This window comes from Neophocaena asiaeorientalis, unplaced genomic scaffold, assembly GCF_003031525.2.
Source record: "Neophocaena asiaeorientalis asiaeorientalis breed wild unplaced genomic scaffold, Neophocaena_asiaeorientalis_V1.1 scaffold275, whole genome shotgun sequence".
NCBI lineage: Eukaryota > Metazoa > Chordata > Mammalia > Artiodactyla > Phocoenidae > Neophocaena > Neophocaena asiaeorientalis.
Window position 1 is genome coordinate 9,231,897 of NW_020173679.1, and position 20,718 is coordinate 9,252,614.

General features: G+C 50.9%; 1 protein-coding gene across 1 annotated transcript; it reads left to right on the plus strand.

The window, feature by feature from the left end:
• Window positions 1-407: 407 nt before the first annotated feature.
• On the plus strand, window positions 408-12,588 carry ENO1 (enolase 1). The gene is made up of 11 exons (XM_024749757.1): window positions 408-523; window positions 3,012-3,107; window positions 4,515-4,573; window positions 6,251-6,320; window positions 6,780-6,913; window positions 7,297-7,519; window positions 8,868-9,065; window positions 9,698-9,899; window positions 10,309-10,417; window positions 10,667-10,725; window positions 12,151-12,588. Exons 1-11 carry the CDS (start codon window positions 409-411, stop codon window positions 12,218-12,220), a joined length of 1,335 nt encoding a protein of 444 aa, XP_024605525.1. The 5' UTR covers window position 408; the 3' UTR covers window positions 12,221-12,588.
• Window positions 12,589-20,718: the final 8,130 nt, after the last annotated feature.

Below are 20,718 nucleotides of genomic sequence, written 5' to 3' on the forward strand. Positions count from 1 at the left end.
AATCTTAGATGGGTTTGCTTGTGGCCCTCACGTCCCCTTGGTCCTGATTTGGTCCCTTTCCCATGGCCCCGCACCTACCCTCGTTGGTAACTAATGACAGCCGGTTTCAGACCCTCTCCTCTTCAGGCACTCTGCACGCCATCAACGTGTGAACCTGGCCCGCCAGCACGTGCACTGCCGGGCTTTCTTTGCCAGTAGGACAAGGCCTGAACTACTAGGGCCTTGCAGAGCTGCCCCTACCTACTTTTTAGGAATAATTCCCAGTGCTCTCCAGCAGGCATTTTCTCCCACTCCAGTCAGCCTTCCTACATGCAGTTTTTAGTTTATGCAGGGTCTTTCTAGTCTAGGGATCCTCAGAAGTGACCCCTTGCATAATGAGTTGAGACTGCATTATGGTTTATGGAAAATATGGACTGTGCTTCCCCACAGAAATTCACCATGTCTATCCTCAAGATCCACGCCAGAGAGATCTTCGACTCTCGTGGGAATCCCACCGTTGAGGTTGATCTCTACACCTCAAAAGGTATGGGCCACCTTTGTTTCTATAGACCCTAGCACCACGCTCCATTTTTTAAAACTTCAAATGACAGAGCCTTAGGCAAGAAAACATCTGTTACGGTAAAAGCCTTTCTTTCTGGTCTGCACATGCTGGTAGGCTGTGGTTCCCCACTGGGGGAAGGTTGGGAGGGTTTTAAGGCAAGAGGTCCTTGTCTTGGTGCTTCTTGGTACGTAGAGCAGAACACAGGTTGGCTGCTAGGTCAGTGAGGTGGGGAAGTAATGTGATAACCTTGTCCCTAAAAGGGCCTATCACTAGTTTGCTTCACAGCTTGCTGTGACCAAATACGTAGATGCGGCAAGATAGGATGGATCTTTCTTCCTTGTAAAGGAAAGAGATTAGGGGACTACAAGGGTATATATAGCGCTCTTATTTGCGTTTCCAGAAATCACTCTTAGAGGATCTGGGACAGTTTTTACTTTGGGGTGTTGGAACATTCCAGAGGCTCATATTTTTACCTGGCTGTAAGTCCCTGTAGGAAGAATTTGCCCACGTGAGAAGAGAATAGAATGGGAACCCTTAAAAGCTCCCCCGTTTTTCTTTTTTACTTTAAGAAAATCTAGTGCTTCCCTAGCCCTGCATTACCTCCAGCAATGTCTCAGCTGTTTTCTAAATGGTTGAAGTTGGAAAAGGAGCTTCAGGCAGAATCACCCAGAGGTGCTGAGCACAGACCTGCCGGTCAGAGCTGAGTCATGGTCTGAATCACAGGCCTGGCTGTGGAACCCTTCCCTTCCTGTCCTCCCTTCCCCCTTGCCCAGAAAATGAAGGCCCCTCGAGTCGAGATTCACAGGGCAGGAGTCTGCCTTTGGTTACTGTCGGGGTGCCCTCAGAACACGATTCCTTCTGGGCATGGGCCTTGTGGCAAATGCCGTGTGTTCTCAGAAGATGGCGAGAATTTCCTTTCAGCTTATGAAACTGGCACACTTAGTCAGAGAGTGGAACTTTCCACTTGGAAATTAATGGACTTTGAACAACGAAAAAAGACCCAGGACACTAGAAGATTGTTGGGAGGGGGAATTTTCTTTGAAACTCTTTAAAATGACTAAAATTAATGTCTTTTGACATTGAAATGAACGGAACTTTCTCTTATGTGTCTTAATCCTTTTAAGAAAAGAAAAAAAAACCAGGAAGTCATAAATTTGTTAAGAACCTTTCATCACTTCTTTCGTTCTTAGAATTTATTTTTTAGACCAGTTTTAGGTTCACAGCAGAATTGAGTGGAAGGTACAGAGCATTCCTGTCTACCCGCTGTCTCCACTATCACCATCCCCACCAGAGCGGTACCTTTGTTACAGTCGAACGTGTGTTGACACATCATCACCCAAAGTCCACAGTTGACCTTAGGGTCACTCTTGCTTTCCTCATTTCTTCACCTGGCCCAGCGCCTGATGGGTACAGAGAAAGCCAGGGCCTGTGTCGAGAAGAACGTGTGTCCTGCTGGTCGCACAGTCAGTGCGGTGGCACAGGCATGCAACCAAGTATGACTGCTATACTTGGTTGGGTTTTTCCTCTTAGTTCGTTGCCCTCACATCTCCCGCACCCCCCAGTTCTCGGCATACCTCAGATGGGGAAATCCCTAACGGTTTCAAGAAGATTCAAGAGGCTGCCTACACTTCCTGCTCCCCTAACCCTTCTGCCCCGTGTAACCGGATTTCTGCGGTACCTTTCTTGGCACTGTCTGTCCTTCTCCAAGAAGATATGCCGCTTTTCTGCTCCACAGTCTAGGCTTAGCCCGGCGGCGGTTTCTAATCTGCAGGACCGCGCAGTGCACGCTTGACTGGCTTCTAGGGTTACTGTGCTTATTCCTTTCCTCTTCCGGTCTGTCCTGGTTTCTGGTTTCCTGTTATGCAGAGAACCCCCAAGTAGCATTTATTGCTCCTTAAGCTGAGGCAGATGAGCTGTAGATTCCTCTTGAGCCAGCGCTTTCAAGGCTTGAAAGCTAGCAACCTGATCTCACTTGTCTAAGGGAAGCTTGGCCACGGTGCTCTAGAGCTGGACTGTCTAAAATAGCCCAGTGTTTTCGTGGATTACTAGCTGCTAGACAACCTTAAATCCCATAGGTGGCCTGCGTTGTATTTCTTTTAGGCCGCGCTGCGGGGGGTGGTCCACGGCCCAGCTCTGGGGCAACCGTGGGGAGCTTTGAGAGGTGTGGGCTCAGACCTCCCCATTTGTTTTGGAATCTGAACTTTAACCCACAGGTGATATGTGTGCACGTTAAAATCTGAGAAGCTCTGCTCTAGACCGAAATTCATCAGCTATGCTCTAGTGTCTGCAGTGCGGAATCATAAAAACATGACGGGCAGGAGAAGCAGCCCGTCTGAGTCCTCCCATCGTCGGGAGGAAGTAACTGTTTCCTAAGGGCAGCTCCCTCAGTGAGCAGGGAGGGACTTGGGCGAGGGCGGGAGCTATTTCTTAGTCATTAACTATTTCTCGCCCTCCCTCTCTCAACATCCAGGTCTCTTCAGAGCTGCTGTGCCCAGTGGCGCTTCAACTGGTATCTACGAGGCCCTGGAGCTCCGGGACAATGACAAGACGCGCTACATGGGCAAAGGTAAGGGCCGAACCCAGGCCGGCCTCCCGGCAGCCACAACCTCCCTCCCGCTCCCCGTGGCTTGTGTTTGAGGGTAGCAGACCTCTGACTCGGCCCAGAGTGTGGGCAGCGAGTATGGGCGCCGCACGTGGAGGAGAGGGGAGTGCGGGCTGATGGGTCCCAGCACCCCTGACCCCGTAGCTCAGGGCAGGTGCCGTAACACTTACTTCTACTGCAGTTTGTCTCCAGTCTGTGAAGAACTCCTGGTTGGGTCAGGGGATGTGGGAGAAGAAGAAGACAAGTTATCTAGTACTAAGGGGCAGCCTTGCATCCTCCGGGAGGGCTCAGAGGGCCTTCCGGGCCATCAGGCCTCTTCAAGGGTCTAGTTGCGGAGGAGAAGAGCTCCCGAAGGCCTGGCTGATGGCTCACCATTGATGGGCTGTCGTTGTCTTTCGGTCTCTTTGGCAGAGCCAGCCTGCACTGGGCTGTATGCAGACGGGCTGGAAACTGTGTTGGCAGTGCTCACCGTTCTGTAGATAGAACCTGTGTGGCCAAACTCCAGAAAAGCAGATAGGGCTAGACCGTGCATTCTCAACGTGGACGGGAATTGGTTCTGGAGAGGAAGCAAAAACATCATGACAGTTCATGGTTTGTGGCCCTCCGAAGGACCACACGTGTAGACAGGTGGAGGGCACGTGTGCTGCCAACTCTCCAGGGAGGGCGATTAGGAAAGAGTCCAAAAATACTGCAGAGGAGGGGGCGTGGGCGAGGGCGAGGTGGGGCTGGGGGCACTGGGCCAGGGTCCCAGCGGCCCACTGTAGGGAGGCAGCTTGTGCAGAGAGGTCTCCCCAGGGGCCTTGCAGCCCAGGCGGTACGTGCCTACAGCGCTGTGCCCTGACTGTGATGAGGACAAATGCACGGTCCCTGTCTTCCTGTTTCCCCTGTCTTCCTGTTTCCTCTCTTTCTCTCACTCAGCCTCCTTCCCAGCCTGTTCTCTTCTCAGTCTTTCTTTTTTCCTTCTCTGCCCATCTCTACTGGTCAGGTGTCTCCAGACCCGTTAAGTATATTAACGAGTTCCTGGCACCAGCCCTGTGTACACAGGTAATACATACATTGGGCGTCCTTTAGTCTCTGCAGCTGGCCTGTCCAGTGCATGGTCTTGCCAACTAACCTCCCTTCAGACATTCTGGATGGTTGCTCTGTGTGCGGCTCTAACCGTTGGGGGTCCTAGGTAAGAGCACTCAGACTGGGCCAGAAAGCCCTCCGATTCCAGGGGGAGAGGGCGATGGGGATTTGAAGGAGGTCCCATTGAAGGTCTTTGGTGGGCTCTGAATATCTGGGTTAACGTGGTGAGTGGTTCTCTCCAGCACTGCTGCTCAAGCCTGTCTTTCGTTAATGTCGGTAATTTGATTTGATTATTCCTTCTAGGTGTCTCAAAGGCTGTTGAGCACATCAATAAAACTATTGCGCCTGCCCTGGTTAGCAAGGTAGGACCTGCCTCCTGATAACTAATGTATGTTAATGCTATCAGAGCGCCTCCCAGGCCAGCCCAGGAGGCTTTTCTGTTCATGGAGAGCTTATTCTGAGAGCTAAAGAAGCCGGTTGGATTCCCTGTCGTGCATGCAAATAACTTCGCCTTTCCTAACCCACCCTCTGCCTGTCCATGTGTCCGTGGCTAACAGCGCATGGAATTGGATCCGAGGGACGGGAGGCTCTTAGAGCCTTGATGTTTCCCCACAGCCATCTTGACCTTCGGGGAGTTAAGATCCAGATTTTAAGAGCAGCTCTCAGGGGCGTTAAATGTAGTATCCATGGCGACTGACTCGTTTTTCATGAACTGTGGAATTATTTACTGTTTTTAAACAGCAGAACTTCCGTTATATAAATTCCTACTTAGAGCCTCAGTGTGTCAAACAGATAAAAGCGGAGCTGCTGTAGGTGAAGTGGGTCTGGGGATCCCACAGCCCAACCTACTCTGCAGCTTGGTCTCGTTTAGCCTCCCTCCAGCCCCGCTCTCCGTAGCTATGGCCCTTTCTCGGGTCCAAACCCAGCCTCGGCCTGTGTGTCCTCCTTGGTAGGGCCCCTCTCCCGGCTCCACCCTGCACGCAGGTGGCAAGCGGCTCCTCTGCTGATCCTCTCCCCAGCTTGCCTGTTGTGGCCTAGCCCACATGGCTGGCTGTAATCGTCCCCAGGCGGAGGTTTTCAGCACTGCCCTGCCGCACACACCTTCCATCCCGGCCTCCTGGGGCCCTCCACACGCCGCTGTTCTTTGTGCCTCAGCGCCCTCACCTGGCCTGACAGTGAGCAGGGCTTTCCGGGACATTTTTCTTTACTTGGGGGAGACAAACTTCAGTCTAACTCTTGGTGAGGGTTGGCCTCAACCCATCTGCTGGGGTGGCTTCTAACCTTACCCAAAGATGCCTTGTCACGAAAGCCAAAGATGCCAAATTGTTAATGTGGCATGATGGACTTACAGATTCTGGTTTTCTTTCATATTTTAGCTTTTATATAAGAAACATAAATAATATGCTGGTATCATTCACTTACGGAGTTTTTAAAGTAATGCCGACTTTTATTACATTATTTTGAGCCAGTTTTAAGACACTAGTTTTATTTATACTCTTGCCAAAAGTAGTCATTTTCATCAGTCGTCAAACATCATGTTAAATGATGGTGGACTGCATACAAAACTCGTATCTCCCATCAGATGATGGAGTTTGCTGTCACTGAGGGCAGCCGAGTGACGGCAGAAGCTGACTTTGATGGTAAAGAACAATGAATTCTGTTATTTGCTGCCCCAAAAGTCACACTGCTTTGGAGTAATTCCTTCTTTAGCATGAACCAGACAATTCTGCCTCATGTGTAATGTGACCTCGGACTCCCTCGGTAGACTCCCCTTCATGACATGAGGACCATGCACTGTCGGATCCCTCGGGCTTGGAGAAATGCCTGATGCTCTTAAAGCAAGTGAAGGGCATTGTTCTGCTTCCCCATTTTCTCTTGGCATTCCCCCCTTTTTTTGCCTGCCAGACGCATGGATAACACAGAACTGATCTGGGCTTTGCACGGTTCCCAGGGTTGATGGCTCTGGGACAGGAGGGCACAGGGCATGCAGGTAGAGGCCCCACTCCCTCCCAAGCAGCTCATCCTCACTCTCCCTGTAGAAACTGAACGTCGTGGAGCAGCAGCAGATCGACAAGCTGATGATAGAGATGGATGGCACGGAAAATAAATGTGAGTGGCCTGAGGTGGGGTCTTTGCCAGGGAGGTTGCGGCTTCTCCTGAAGACCCTTGAAGTCCTTTGGGGAGAGGTCGTGTCGTCCCTAACGACGAATTACGTAACTGTCTGGTCCTCCCCTAACTCTAATAAATCACATTTTTAAACATCAGGAGCATGGCCAGCTGACAGCAGCAGGCATGTGGGGTTACTCAGAAGAGGCTCGTGCTTTATATAATCGAGCAATTTGTGGAATTTTCCAGAGTCCCATGGACCAAAGAAAGGGCTTTCTCTTTGGGGGAAAAAGCAGCCTACGTGGAAGGCTATTGCATTTCTGGTGTCAATATTGCAAAGGAGATAGAAAGGAAAAGGTTCCGAATACAATCCACGGTGCACACAGTGGTGCAGGCGGGGGCGGCCAGCAGGAGGAAGGCTGGTGAGCAAGAAATCCCTTAACGTAACCTGTTCTGTTCTAGCCAAGTTCGGTGCGAACGCCATCCTGGGCGTGTCTCTGGCTGTGTGCAAGGCTGGCGCCGCTGAGAAGGGGGTGCCTCTGTACCGCCACATTGCCGACTTGGCTGGCAATGCCGAGGTCATCCTGCCAGTTCCGGTGAGTGGCGAGTGTTCGCTTTCTCATGGGGTCCCGAGACCTCCCCTCTTGACCTCATCCACGTGTGACTCTCCACACGGGTAGGAGCAGGCTCTGGGGGTCTCGGCTGCAAATAACTCCGCCGCCGCCGCCAGCTAAGAGTGACCCTGAGCAGGTGACTCGGCCGCCCTGCACCCATCTCCTTAGTTGTCGATGGGAGATGAAAATTGTACCTGCCTCGTCGGGTTGTGTGCCCTTGCGGTGGTAGTGACCGCAGTGCAGAGAGACCTGGTGGCTTCAGAGCCGCACGGGCCCCACGTGGGAGCCATGCACCTGGGCGTCGTGGGGCTGCTGAGGGGCGGGACCCCCCAGGCCTGGAGCTGTACTTGTGTCTCTCCCCACAGGCTTTCAACGTCATCAATGGGGGCTCTCACGCTGGCAACAAGCTGGCCATGCAGGAGTTCATGATCCTCCCCGTCGGGGCCGAAAACTTCCGGGAGGCCATGCGCATTGGAGCGGAGGTATACCACAACCTGAAGAACGTGATCAAGGAAAAATACGGGAAAGACGCCACCAATGTGGGAGATGAAGGCGGGTTTGCTCCCAACATCCTGGAGAACAAAGAAGGTAGAGGGGCTTCCCTGGTGGCGCAGTGGTTGGGAGTCCGCCTGCCGATGCAGGGGACGCGAGTTCGTGCCCCGGTCCGGGAAGATCCCACATGCCGCGGAGCGGCTGGGTCCGTGAGCCATGGCCGCTGAGCCTGCGCGTCCGGAGCCTGTGCTCCGCAATGGGAGAGGCCACAACAGTGAGAGGCCCACGTACCACAAAGAAAAAAAAAAAAAAAGAAGGAAGAGGCTCCGGAGGAAGCCCCTGGATTTCTGAGCACCGCCCCCAGCGTCTGCGAGCCTTCCACACCTGCCCTCAGGGGCACTGCTCTTTCCGCCGTTCGTTCATTAAGTAGCAAGATGCAAAACCCTGCAGACATGGGAGCTAGTGCTTCATTTTTTAAAAAAACAAATCATGAGAAATTATCTTACTAATTCGGCTTCTGAACGGCCTGATGATTTGCTTAAACTGGGCTGACGGTGGGGTAGGGAGGCGGTTCGTTTTCTTGCTGTCGTCCCTGCTCCCCCAGCGATGGCAAGGGTTCGCAGCCTGCTCCATGTTCAAGGATGCTGGCTGTGATGAGGACTGCTGCCGTCAGTAACCATTTCGGGTCGTTCAGCCGCCGTAATGCTGTGCAGGCTTTATTTAGCTTTGAGTCCTTAGGCACAGGATGAAATGTGAGAGTTGAGTAGAGAATACAGAAGTCCTAGGAAAAGAATTCACGGATGAATTTTTTGTTTTAGGAGAACAAGTAGGGTTCCAAGCATATTTCATTGCCTTCAAGGATGGCTAGTGAAGGAAATGTCCATCCTGCTCATTGGGTCATACGAAATTGCTGACGTTCGGCTATTTTAACCTATAAAAAGTGGCCCTTCGCGCAGTTTGAATCTTGGGGGTCTTGGGGACACTGGAACAGGGGCCGGTGTCTGTCAGTTTCCCTACTGGCAGCGCTGCCGAGCGAGGCCGACCCTGAGCCTGGGCCGGACAGCAGAGCTGGAGCGGGGGCCTCGCTGTGCGGGCTCCCTCTTGGATCTCAGCATTGGCTCTATTTAAAGCCAGTTCTGCGGGACAGCTGATCTCAGCTGGTCACTGTATCTTGGCCGGCACAGCTGTTCTTTGGTGCTAAATTTGGGAGCACTTGTCAGTGAAAAAGCCTCTTAGAGTCCATTTCCAACTTGGCCATGCACTAGTGGCCCTGACCAATGGTTTCTTGCCCCGAAGCAGAAAAGAGTAACTGGAATCTTTGAAACTGGTGCTTGGGGCCAGAGCACCTCTTCCTCTTCCGTTACGGTTCCCATTTGGCAGAGTTAAAGGGGAATTTTATCTCCATCCTCCTGGTTTCCAAACTCTCACCGCCATCTCTTTCCAGCCCTGGAGCTGCTGAAGAACGCCATCGGGAAGGCGGGCTACACCGATAAGGTCGTCGTTGGCATGGATGTGGCCGCCTCTGAGTTCTTCAGGTCGGGCAAGTATGACCTGGACTTCAAGTCACCCGATGACCCCAGCAGGTACATCACACCCGACGAGCTGGCCAACCTGTACAAGTCCTTCATCAGGGACTACCCAGGTGAGTGCTCCCGGAGCGGCTGCAGGTGTGCGAGTGGGTGGAGCCTTCACTGGGGTGCCCGGTGCAGCAGAGCGGGCAGCCGACCAGCCGTGGTGCAGTGCGATCGCCTCCAGTCACTGTCACAACAGCCGCCTGAGCAAACGTGGTCCTGGCTCCACTGACAGTGAGGAAAGGAGCCTTGAGAGCCAGGACCACTGGGTGCTCCTAGGCTCTGCGTCACCTGATGCGCACGGGAGAGGGGACACAGAGGCACAGAGTGGGTTAGAACTTGCCCAGGGGCACACAGCAAATGGAGCAGGTGTTCAGACCAGGAAGCGTCTCTAAGTCCCTGCGTTTAACCTTAAGTAACTTGGTGGAAGCGGAGCCAGGACACGAAGCCCAGTCTTCACCCCTCTGGGTCCACAGCTCTGTTTTTACTCTCAATGGCGCTAAACTCACCGCCCTGGGCCGCAGGTTTCCCACTTAACAACTGTGGGGTTGCAGGATTGCAGGTGACTGCAGTCCCTGTCCCGGGAGGGGGTTGGGAGGCCAGGTGAGTCGGGAGGGAGGACAGGAGGGGGCTCTGGGGTGCTGCGGGTCAGCAGCCTGGGAGGCCACACTGAGGGAACACGCCCTTGCCCTGCTCTGCTCAGTGGTGTCCATCGAGGACCCCTTCGACCAGGATGACTGGGAAGCTTGGCAGAAGTTCACTGCTAGCGCGGGAATCCAGGTGGTGGGGGACGACCTCACCGTGACCAACCCCAAGCGGATTTCCAAGGCTGTGAGCGAGAAGTCGTGCAACTGCCTCCTGCTCAAAGTGAACCAGATCGGCTCCGTGACTGAGTCCCTGCAGGCGTAAGTGCCCTTGCGCAGAGGCGGGGCCTCCTGGCTGGGACTCCTGGGGGCGTTTAAAGTAAGCTTTGGCCCCAAGGGGATCAGGGCGTTGGGCGGTTGTGTTCTAATCCTGACCACTTGGTGGCCCTACACTCCTGATTTACTGTCACACGGAGAACGTTAGTCAGGAGACACACGTCTGTCTCCCTCGAGGAGGCTGAACCCAGTTGTTCAAACGTGACTGGAGGGCAGAGAAAGGTCCTCGGGCCCTTCAGCGTCGGGTGAGGGTTACCCTCTTCCCCAGCAGTTGGGAGCTCAGGGCTGCCCCTGGCCCCCCACCGGGAGTGATGAGTCATGGCCTCAGGAGGCCAGAAGGGGCCACAGTGCCCAGGCAGTGGAGCCATGCTGTCTGCTTGTCCCTGGCTTCTAGGTGCAAGCTGGCCCAGTCCAATGGGTGGGGCGTCATGGTGTCGCATCGCTCCGGGGAGACTGAAGACACCTTCATCGCCGACCTGGTGGTGGGACTGTGCACTGGGCAGGTAAAGAGCTCCCTGGGGTGAAGGGTGCTCCCTGCTTCTCTCTCTGACCTCAACTTCTTGAGCACAGACTTGGGGGGCAGGGGGGAGAATGGGGTCCTGGGTGCCCCTTTTATCCTGTCCTTCCTAGGGCCAGGGATCCTCTTTAAGAAATTGCTGGCTCTCTGCCATGGCACCCTCCCCTTGCCCAAAATGCCCATGAAGATTCATTGTCCATTGTGAGCAACCGTGGCCTGCCTTTTCTCCTTCCAGATCAAGACTGGTGCACCATGCCGATCCGAGCGCTTGGCCAAGTACAATCAGATCCTCAGGTAAAAGGGCTACCTTCGCTGCATGTGTGGGCTTGCTTGGTCTCCAGGAGGGGGCCCTGGCCCCCTGATATGTTAGGTTGGGACTTTGGGTGCCTGGCAGCGTTGGCCCAGAGCGGGGGCCTGTTCCCCACGATGCTGCCATCTTCTGGTGGGAGAGGGAACTGGCTCCCCTTTAGACAACTGAATCAAGTTGAGGAGCTACAGGGAAGCCTTAGTGATGCTCTCATTTTACACCCTTGCTTTGTGGACAAAGATACCAGAGCTCACAGAGAGGAAGAAGAATCGCCAGCGGGCACACAGCAGGGTTTCCAGTGTCCAGCACCTTCTGACGTTCTGGTCCCTCCCCTTTTTGTCTCAGTGTGTCCTTGGGAAGCACCTATAAACACAGGGAGACCTGCCCTTTTGTTATTTTATTCCAGTCTTGAAGGGAAAAGGAACTTCCATTTTATAAGTCCTCCCTCCATACCCCATCTTTAAAACTTTATCCTGGAAATTTTCAGGCATATAAAAAAATCAGTGGGGCTTCCCTGGTGGCGCAGTGGTTGAGAGTCCGCCTACCAATGCAGGGGACACGGGTTCGTGCCCCGGTCCGGGAAGATCCCACATGCCGCGGAGCGGCTGGGCCCGTGAGCCATGGCCGCTGAGCCTGCGCATCCGGAGCCTGTGCTCCGCAACGGGAGAGGCCACAAGAGTGAGAGGCCCGCGTACCGCAAAAAAAAAAAAAAAAATCAGTGAACAGTAGAATGTACTCCCTTCCCCATTACCTGGATACACCAGCTGTCTGTATTCCTCCATGTTTTGTCTCTTTACACCCTTTTTTCCTGGAGAATTTTAAAGCGAATTCCAGGCATCTTATGATTTCACTTGTATATATTTCTTTCAGATAAAGACTTATTTTTGTTTTTTTTTTTTTCTTATTTTTGTTTTTTAACATAACCACTCTACAATGATGATGCCCACGATTAGTGGTACTATCAATACCCCCTTTTTTTTTTTATATCAGGATCCAAACAGAGTTCACACTAATGAGTGCTCCCTCCTTATTTCCCTGTGCCATTTGTTGCAGAAACTGGGTTATCCTTTCATTGAAACAACATTTTCTTAAATATTCTAAGAAATAGCAGTCCTACCGTTCCTTCTCCTTTGTCCTTCAGAAACATTGGGGGGAAGAGAAGGAAGGCGAAGGGGCGGCCAGTGGACAACTTGTTGGGTGAATTGGGTGCACGGAGAGAGCCGAATGCTCTCTATTCTGGCATCTCCAAGAAGCTCAAATTTAGGGGAATAGTTAGACTGGTCGATGGTTGGGCCCCCAACTTCCTGGCAGGAAGTGTGTCTTTAACCACTTCTCTGGGTGGGAAAACTTACTGCATTGAGGTGTGACTTCTCTCTTTCCCTCCCTGTCTCTCTATCTTTCTGCTTCCTAAGAATTGAAGAGGAACTGGGCAGCAAGGCCAAGTTTGCCGGCAGGAACTTCAGAAACCCCCTCGCCAAGTAAGCTGTGGGCGGGTGAGCCCTGCGGTCACTCGTCGGCTAATTAGACCTGCTCCTGATGTCACCTGGGCAGCTCAAGGCCCCCGCCGATGCTCTGAGGGACCTCTGATAGTTAACTGCCCTCTCCCCTTCCTGTGACCTTCTCACTGCTTCCTTAGACCCGCTGCAGAAGCAAAGCTTGACCACCTGGAACCCTGCTGGAAACCCTAGCTCTCTAATTATATAATCGGCCCAAATCATTGTTTTTCTCACCTCGCTTCCACCAAGTGTCTGGAGCCATGTGTGTCTGCATTGTAATCTCCGAGGTGTCCACAGGCAAGATCCCCGGTGGTTTTGTGTGCAAAATAAAAAGGCCTCAGTGACCCATAGGGATGCTCTGTGTGTATGAAGTGGTCCGTCAGTCTGTCTGTCCTCACGTCTTGAGTATTCATGGAGCACCTCTACAAGAGCTGAGGCTTTGTGTCATGACAGAAGGCGGGGAGGAGTTTGTGCAGGACGTCACGTAAGCCCTGGGGAAGGGCAGGTTTGGGAAGAGGTGGGAGATGGGGTAGCCTGTGCCCTTCCGCAGCAGCTCGGGCAGCGCCCAGACCGGAGGCCTGACTTTAGGATCAGACATGTTAATTTGGAAGAAAAGAGCTCTCACAGGTTACCTCAAGGACAGCAGCTTCCAGGTCACACCATGAGTCCAAACCAGAGGGAAGCTGAGCATCCTGGGCAGGCTGGGGGGCAGGTTCTCCATCCTTAGGGGAAACTGGTAAAAGAATGCTTAGAGGTAGCTCTGGGGCGGTAGGAGGGCGTCCAGAGGGTCTTGGAGAACCCTATTTAGATACATTAAAATTTAATTTTGGGGCTTCCCTGATGGTCCCGTGGTTAAGACTCCACACCCCAAATGCGGGGGGCACAGGTTCGATCCCTGGTCTGCGAACTAAAATCCTGCATGCTGCACAGCATGGCCTAAAAAGTTGAAAGAAAACATTTTTTAATTTCTTTCCTCATTTTCACTAACCTGATTTCAAGTGCTCAGAAGCTCCATGTGGCTAATGCCCGCTGAGTTGGGTAACACGGGTGTGAAGCATCAGCACTGCAGAAAGCACCATTACAGAGAAACGACTAAGCCCCAGTGAGACGTGAAATACTGTGGTTGCTCTGAAGTGTGTTCTAATACCTGGTGAGGCCCCCGCAGTGGACACTTGTTACTGCTCGTCTGTATCAGGGTTTAGCCCAAGGAGCAGAGCCAGTAGAAGGTACGTATATTAAGGGATTTATCACAAGGAATTGGCTCTGTGATTGTGGCTACGCTAATCCATAGGGCAGCCAGTCAGAAGGGAGGGTGACCAGGACACAGGTGAAATTTCTCTCGGGTCAGCCCTACTTCTAAGGCCTTTCACCTGATTCAGGCCCACCTCGGTCATCCAAGATCATTCCTTGTTCAGAGTCAGCAGATACATGGTTTTAATTATGCCTGCAGAATAGCTTCACACTAATACCTAGATTAGTATTTGACTAAACGGTAGGACTCGAGTCATGTCACAAAGCCACCACCCCTTTTGCACTTGGCAACCACACACATAGTCTTAAAGCATAATCTCCAAGTAATAACAAAACCCTTCTTCACCTAATGTGGTACAGCTCTCCTGTGTACGGCCAAAACCACTCACCTGTCCCAGCTTTGTATGACTGGTTTCCATCTAAAAACGGACTCTGCAAGGAGTGAGTCGAACTCGGCCTGACAGTCTCCCTAGAGTGTTCGTTCATCCGAACTTTAAAGCAGCAAGTTAGCATTACTGTCTCTCACCTTGGTTTCATGTCAACATTTCCTGACACTTTAATTTTAAAACAATGACTGGCAGTTAAACGCATTTATCACTCTTGGGTTAAAGGGCAAGGAGCCCTTTCAGATCTCCACCCGGAAGGAAGGCTGCTGGGGCCTCCCTGGCCCTGGGGACACTGAGCCCCTGGGGAGGATGGTTGACAACTCTGACCCAGCAGAGACAGCAGGAAGCATGTTCTGATGCGGATGGGCAGAAGTAGGCCAGGAGGAATTGCAGACCCTTGGCCTCTTCCTGGGGGCCTTGTGTGAAGCAGGATAGGCTACGTTAATTCTTGAGTTTCCAGAAAGCCACTCTTGGGCTTTAAGATGAGCTATGACGTTAAACATTTCTCTGGATCACAACTGCAGGAACTTAAAATGTTTTTAAAGTAAACATCTTTGGTAGTAGTCTCTGGACTTGCATTATGTGATTTCTTTTTAAATTTTAACCTCATAATACAAATACTTTCCTGCAAAATATTTACTTTTCATCTGTGGTGGTCTTCCAGATTCCTGCAACATCAGAACAAAAACCAACTGAAAAGTTGAAACAGTGTAGTTTGCAAACCTGGCCATACATTGGAATCACCTCGGAAGCCTTTAAGTCTTCCATTGCCCAGGCCAAGTAAATCAGAACCTCAGTGTAGAAAGCAAAGACTCGGTATTAAATTTCCCAGCTGACTCCAGTGCAGCTCAGCCTGAGAAGCACTGCAGCACAGGAGGTGGATTGCAGAACTGGCGATGACCAGGCAGGCCTCGAATGCCAGGCTCCCCTGAAACAAACCCGCCTGCCCCGGTGATTTTATTTTTGTTGAATGCAGCTGAGGCCGGAAGATGGCGTCCGAAGGCAGTCAACTCAGGCCACAGAGCTGCGAGCTGTGCCATCTGCAGGGAAGGAGCCTGGCTCTTGACTAGGAGTTCTGTGTACAGTCAGCTCTCCTCCCGGCAGTGGAGATCCTGCTCGCCACAGCAGCCCAGGCGTATGCGGTGCAGTGGCTGAGAGCACAGCAGGAGCTGGACCACCTGGGTTTGGATTCTGGCCCTCCCACTGAACAGCTGAACAAATCTGTACGATGAGGCTCATACTCCAATAGTGCTACCTCATGGCTTGTTACAGAGTATTATAAACGGTCACAGCAACTTAGGCTCCCACCCGGCATAGATTAAGCCACCAGGTGCTGATACACTTACTTAGGAAGAGGTACAGGGCATACGGAAAGAGCAGGAAGTCTTTAGAGCATATAAAGCACCTGTGGCCATGACTGAACAAAAAGGGACAGAGTCTGGAATGGAAAGTTCACAGCAACCTGGGAGACGTGTGGGGACCCACTGAACCAACTTCAGTGACGTATAATTAACATTCAGTAACAGGCACCTGTTTTAAGTATACAGGTTTGATGTGTTGTGTTTGATGTGTTGTCACATATACGCCTGGGTAACCAGCACCACCACCACAACAGACCGATTCCAGCACCCCCAAGAGTTCCTTGAGCCCCTTCCCGGCTAATCCCCACCCCCACCCCCCAAACGCAGGCAACCTAGTGTTGTTTTTTTTTTTAGTTCAAATGAGTTGTCAAAATCTAAAACACAGATTCCTTGTAAAAAAAAGAAATCTTGCCTGGTGGCACAGTGGTTAAGAATCCGCCTACCAATGCAGGGGACACGGGTTCAAGCCCTGGTCCAGGAAGATCCCACATGCCACAGAACAGCTAAGTCCATGCGCCACAAGTACTGAGCCTGTGCTCTAGAGCCTGCGAGCCAGAACTACTGAGCCCACATGCTAAAGCCCATGCTCTGCAACAGGAGAAGCCACCGCAATGAGAAGCCCGTGCACCGCAATGAAGAGCGGCCCCTGCTCGCTGCAACTAAAGAAAGCCCGTGCACAACTATGAAGACCCAACACAGCCAAAAATAAATAAATACATTTATTTTTTTTAAATATTCCAATTTCTGCCTTCTAATGGACTGGAAAATTGCCAACACTGGGCCTGCATCCCTAGAAGACAACAGTTGGCCACCATCTTTTTTTTAAAGCCGTTTTTTTTTTAAACATTTATTTATTTATTTATTTTCGGCTGTGTCGTGTCTTAGTTGTGGCACGCAGGACCTTTCATTGCGGCACGAGGGCTCCTCTGTAGTTGTGGCCCTCAGGCTCAGTAGTTGCAGTGAGTGGGCTTAGTTGCCCCACAGCATGTGGGATCTTAGCTCCCCGACCAGGGATTGAATCTGGGCCCTCGGCAGTGAAAGCCCAGTGTCCTAACCCCTGGACCACCAGGGATTCTTCTGAAGGCAGCCCCCTGCCTCCTGCTTCCCTTAGTTACAGGCCTGCCCAGTACTCCACAGCTTTTGAATTGGCCACCCCTGGTCCACGGTCTCTTCTGCAGGCCGACATCTTCCCAAATCTTTCCTTTTTGTAAGAACCCTCTATCCCCAAGGGATCCGGAGTTCAGGTCCTCCAGGGCTCCTCTGCCATTGACAACTCATCTCTCGGTGCCTCCAGGTAATAACGTCTCCCCAGACGCAGCCTTGAACGTGTCAGCTCATCTAGGCTCATAAATGTGGCCGGCAAGGCACCACCTTCATCCAGTTCTGCTCTAGGGGGAGGCCAGCCTGACCTTCTTCCTGCCCATCTTGCTGCAAAGTGTGAGGGCTTGGTAATCAGGGCTGCCATCCACAGGGACCAGGAATGGTAGCAGACTCATTTGCATATGTGACCTAAGACAGTAATTAAACCCAGGCGCCCCAGGGGTGAGGAGTAAGCACATTAATTCAGGAGCAATTAAAACCCTCCAACATCACTGTCACACAGCCACCACTTCTGAGACCAGCTGTAACTAATGACAGTCACCTTTGGGCCCCCTCTTTTGGCCACCAGACTGCCACCATGTCTGCACATTCTTGAGGGGGGCACTCTTGTGCCTAAGTGGGGGCAGCTTCCCCAGACGCTCGGTCTTTCTGTAGGGCCCCTGATGCTATTATGGACAAGTTACTGTGAAAAACAATGCCTTAGTCTTTTTTGTTTGTTTGTTTTGTTTTGTTTTGCGGTACGTGGGCCTCTCACTGCTGTGGCCTCCCCGTTGCGGAGCACAGGCTCCAGACACACAGGCTCAGCGGCCATGGCTCACGGGCCCAGCCGCTCCGCGGCATGTGAGATCTTCCCCGACCAGGGCACGAACCCGTGTCCCCTGCATCGGCAGGCGGACTCTCAACCACTGAGGCACCAGGGAAGCCCGCCTTAGTCTTTTTCTTTTTTTTTTTTTTTGGTGGCAAAACATACATAGCAAAATTTACCATTTTAACCATTGTTAAGTGTACAATTGGCTGGCATTAAGTACATCCAAAGCTTTCATAACCATCACCACTATCTATTTCCAGAAGTTTTTCATTATCCCAAACAAATTCTACACCCGTTAAGCAATAATTCCCCATTCTCCCACCCTAACTCCTGGTAACTTTTATTCTATTTTCTGTCTCTGGGTGTAAATTTGCCTATTTGAGATATTTTATATAAGGGGATTCATACAATAGTCATCTGGCTTATTTCCCTTGGTGTAATGTTTTCAAGGTTTATACATGTTGGAGCCTGTGTCAATACTTCTTTCCTTTTTATGGCTGAATAATGTTCCATTTTATAGATATACCACATTTATCTATTCATTTGTTGATAGACACTTGGCTGGTTACTATTCAGTTATTGTCACTAATGCTTCTATGAACCTGGGTGTACAAATATCTGTTTTAGTCCCTGCTTTCAATTCTTTTTGGTGTGACTTAGCAGTGGAATTGCTGGGTCACATGGTAATTCTATGTTTACCTTTTTGAGGAACTACTAAGCCATTTTCCACTGCAGCTGCACCATTTTACCTTCTCACCAGTAATGTACGAAGGTTCCAATTTCCCCACATTCTTTTTTTTTTTTTTAAAGAAGATGCTGGGGGGCTTCCCTAGTGGCGCAGTGGTTGAGAGTCCACCTGCCGACGCAGGGGACACGGATTCACCCACATTCTTATCAACACTTGTTATTTTCCATTTTTTTTATTATGGCCATCCCAGTAGGTGGGAAGTGACATCTCACTATGGTTTCGATTTGCATTTCCCTAGTGTCTAATGATGTTGAACATCTTTTCATGTGCTTATTGGCCATTTTTTAATCTTTCCAAGTCGCTTGGCCATTTTGTTAATTGGGTTGTCTTGTTCCTGAGTCATAGAGTTCTTTATATTTTTTGGATCCTATTAGATATATGATTTGCAAATATTCTCTCCCATTCTGTAGTTTGTTTTCTCACTTTCTTGTAGTCTCTTTTAAACTTTTTTTTTTTTTTGGCCTGGCCACGTGGCTTGCAGGATCTTAGTTCCCAGACCAGGGGTTGAACCTGGGCCCTCAGCAGCAAAAGGGCGGAATCCTAACCACTGGGCCAGCAGGGAATTCCCACGTTGTAGTGTCTTTTGATACACAAAAGTCTCTAATTTGAGGTCCAATTTATCTATTTTTCCTTTTGTTGCTTGTACTTTTGGTGTCATGTTTAAGAAACCATTGCCAAACCCAAGATGATGGGGACTTCCCTGGTGGTCCGGTGAGTAAGACTCCATGCTCCGAATGCAGGGGGCCCAGGTTCGATCCCTGGTCAGGGAACTAGATCCCACATGCCACAACTAAGAACCCCCATGCTGCAACTAAAAAAAAAACACCCCACATGCTGCAAATAAGACCCAGCTCAGCCTAAATAAATAAACAAATATATTTTTTTTTTAAAAATCCAAGGTTATGAAGATTTGCCCCTGTGTTGTTTTATGGTTTTAACTCTTGTATTTAGGTGTTTTTTTTTTGGCTGCCTCGGGTCTTCGTTTCTGCCCACGGGCTTTCTCTAGTTGCAGCAAGTGGGGGCTTGTTGCGGTGCACGGGCTTCTCACTGTAGTGGCTTCTCTTGTTGCGGAGCACGGGCTCTAGGTGTGCAGACTTCAGTAGTTGTGGCTCGTGGGCTCTAGAGCACAGCCTCAGTAGTTGTGGCACATGGGCTTAGTTGCTCTGCAGCATGTGGGATCTTCCCGGACCAGGGCTCGAACCCGTGTCCCCTGAGTTGGCAGGCGGATTCTTAACCACTGCGCCACCAGGGAAGTCCCTGTATTTAGGTTTCTAATCCATTTTCAGTTAATTTTTATATATGGCATAAGGTAAGGGTCCAACTTCATTCTTTTGCATGTGCCATTTATTGAAGAGAATGTCTTTTCCCCACTGAGTAGTCTTGGCACTCTTATTGAAAATCAGTTCGCTATATATACGGGTTTATTTCTGGGTTCTCTATTCTATTGGTCTGTATGTCTGTCCTTATGCCACGCCACACTGTTGCAATCACTTTCACTTTATAGGACACGACCTGGCCTTTTACGTACATCCCTTCATCTCCTCCTCACCAAACACCCTGAAGTAGGCATTATAATCATTCTTACTGGGTAAAGTCAGGCCGAAAAGGTTAGGGTGACTTACCCTCCGTCACAAAACTGGTGGATGTATTATCCTTTGCAAGGTGACATTGCAAGTGCTCCCAGGTTGACAGACATACAAAAACAGTGAATTCTTGTATCTTGACCTTAAAAACAACCTCCATAGTCAGGTGATGTCTAGCCAGGCCTTCAGCAACTAGGATCCCAAAGCCAGGATCTTCCAAGAGGAAGAAAGTGATCCTGAGCATCTTTGATCAAGGTGAGGACAAGAAGGTCCTTCCCCCCAAAGGCCACAGATCCCCTCCTGGAGACGGCTGCTTACAAACTCCCGTTTCCCAAAGGGCTGAAGCACCCCAGCTAAGTTTTTCCTTAAAAGAAGGAGACCCTGGATCTGTTTGGGTTTGCTTTCTCTGGCCACGATTCTGGGCAGGTCTTGCAAGCAAGTTTCCCTCTGACCTGCTCTACAGTCTGGGCGTGTCTGTTTGTTCGCGAGTTCCCCTCCTATTAGGATGCTGGGACTTTGAGAAACACTTTCAAGACGAGGGGGTGCGGCCATCTCCCCCAAAATGCACATACACACACACACACCTGCCCCTGCTGACCCTCAAGCCCCTACCCTGCTGAATTTTTCTTCAAAGCATATGACATCACTTAAAATATCCGGCATCTGCTTTTTGGTCTTCCTTCATCAGAATGTAAATTCCACGAGACTTTATCTCGCAGGGATATCTAAATTCCATAAGACTTTATCTTAGTTTTGCTGACTGCAGTGTGTCTGAGGCCGAGAATAGTGCCTGACACATAGCAGGTGCCTCAGGCATGAATGAGTGCGTGGACCAGACCTGCAGTCCACACAGGCCACACCAGGTGCCATGCGTGAGGAAAGTAGCCACCTCTGCTGAGAGGACCTTTGAGCTCAGAACCTTGGGTGCTTAAGACAAAAAGGAAAGGAAGACTTTTTTTAATTACAAAGATTAAAAAAAAAAAAAGTTAGTGGTTGAAGTCCAAGAGCATGATCTCAGAAGCAATCGGCTGAAGGAAGGGAAAACCTGGAGAATGGGGTCAGCCAGGAATCAGATGTTTTCAGAACGTGAGATCACGAGGAAGGTAGTGCCTTGGACCTGAGAGCACCTGAGTTCCTGGATCCCGCAGGCTGGGGCTTCCCTGAGCTGTGAGGCAAGAAATGTCAGCCTGGGGCTGCTGGGCCCCTCAGGGAGCAGTGATGTTTTCAAGGTTCATCTGGGTCGTGG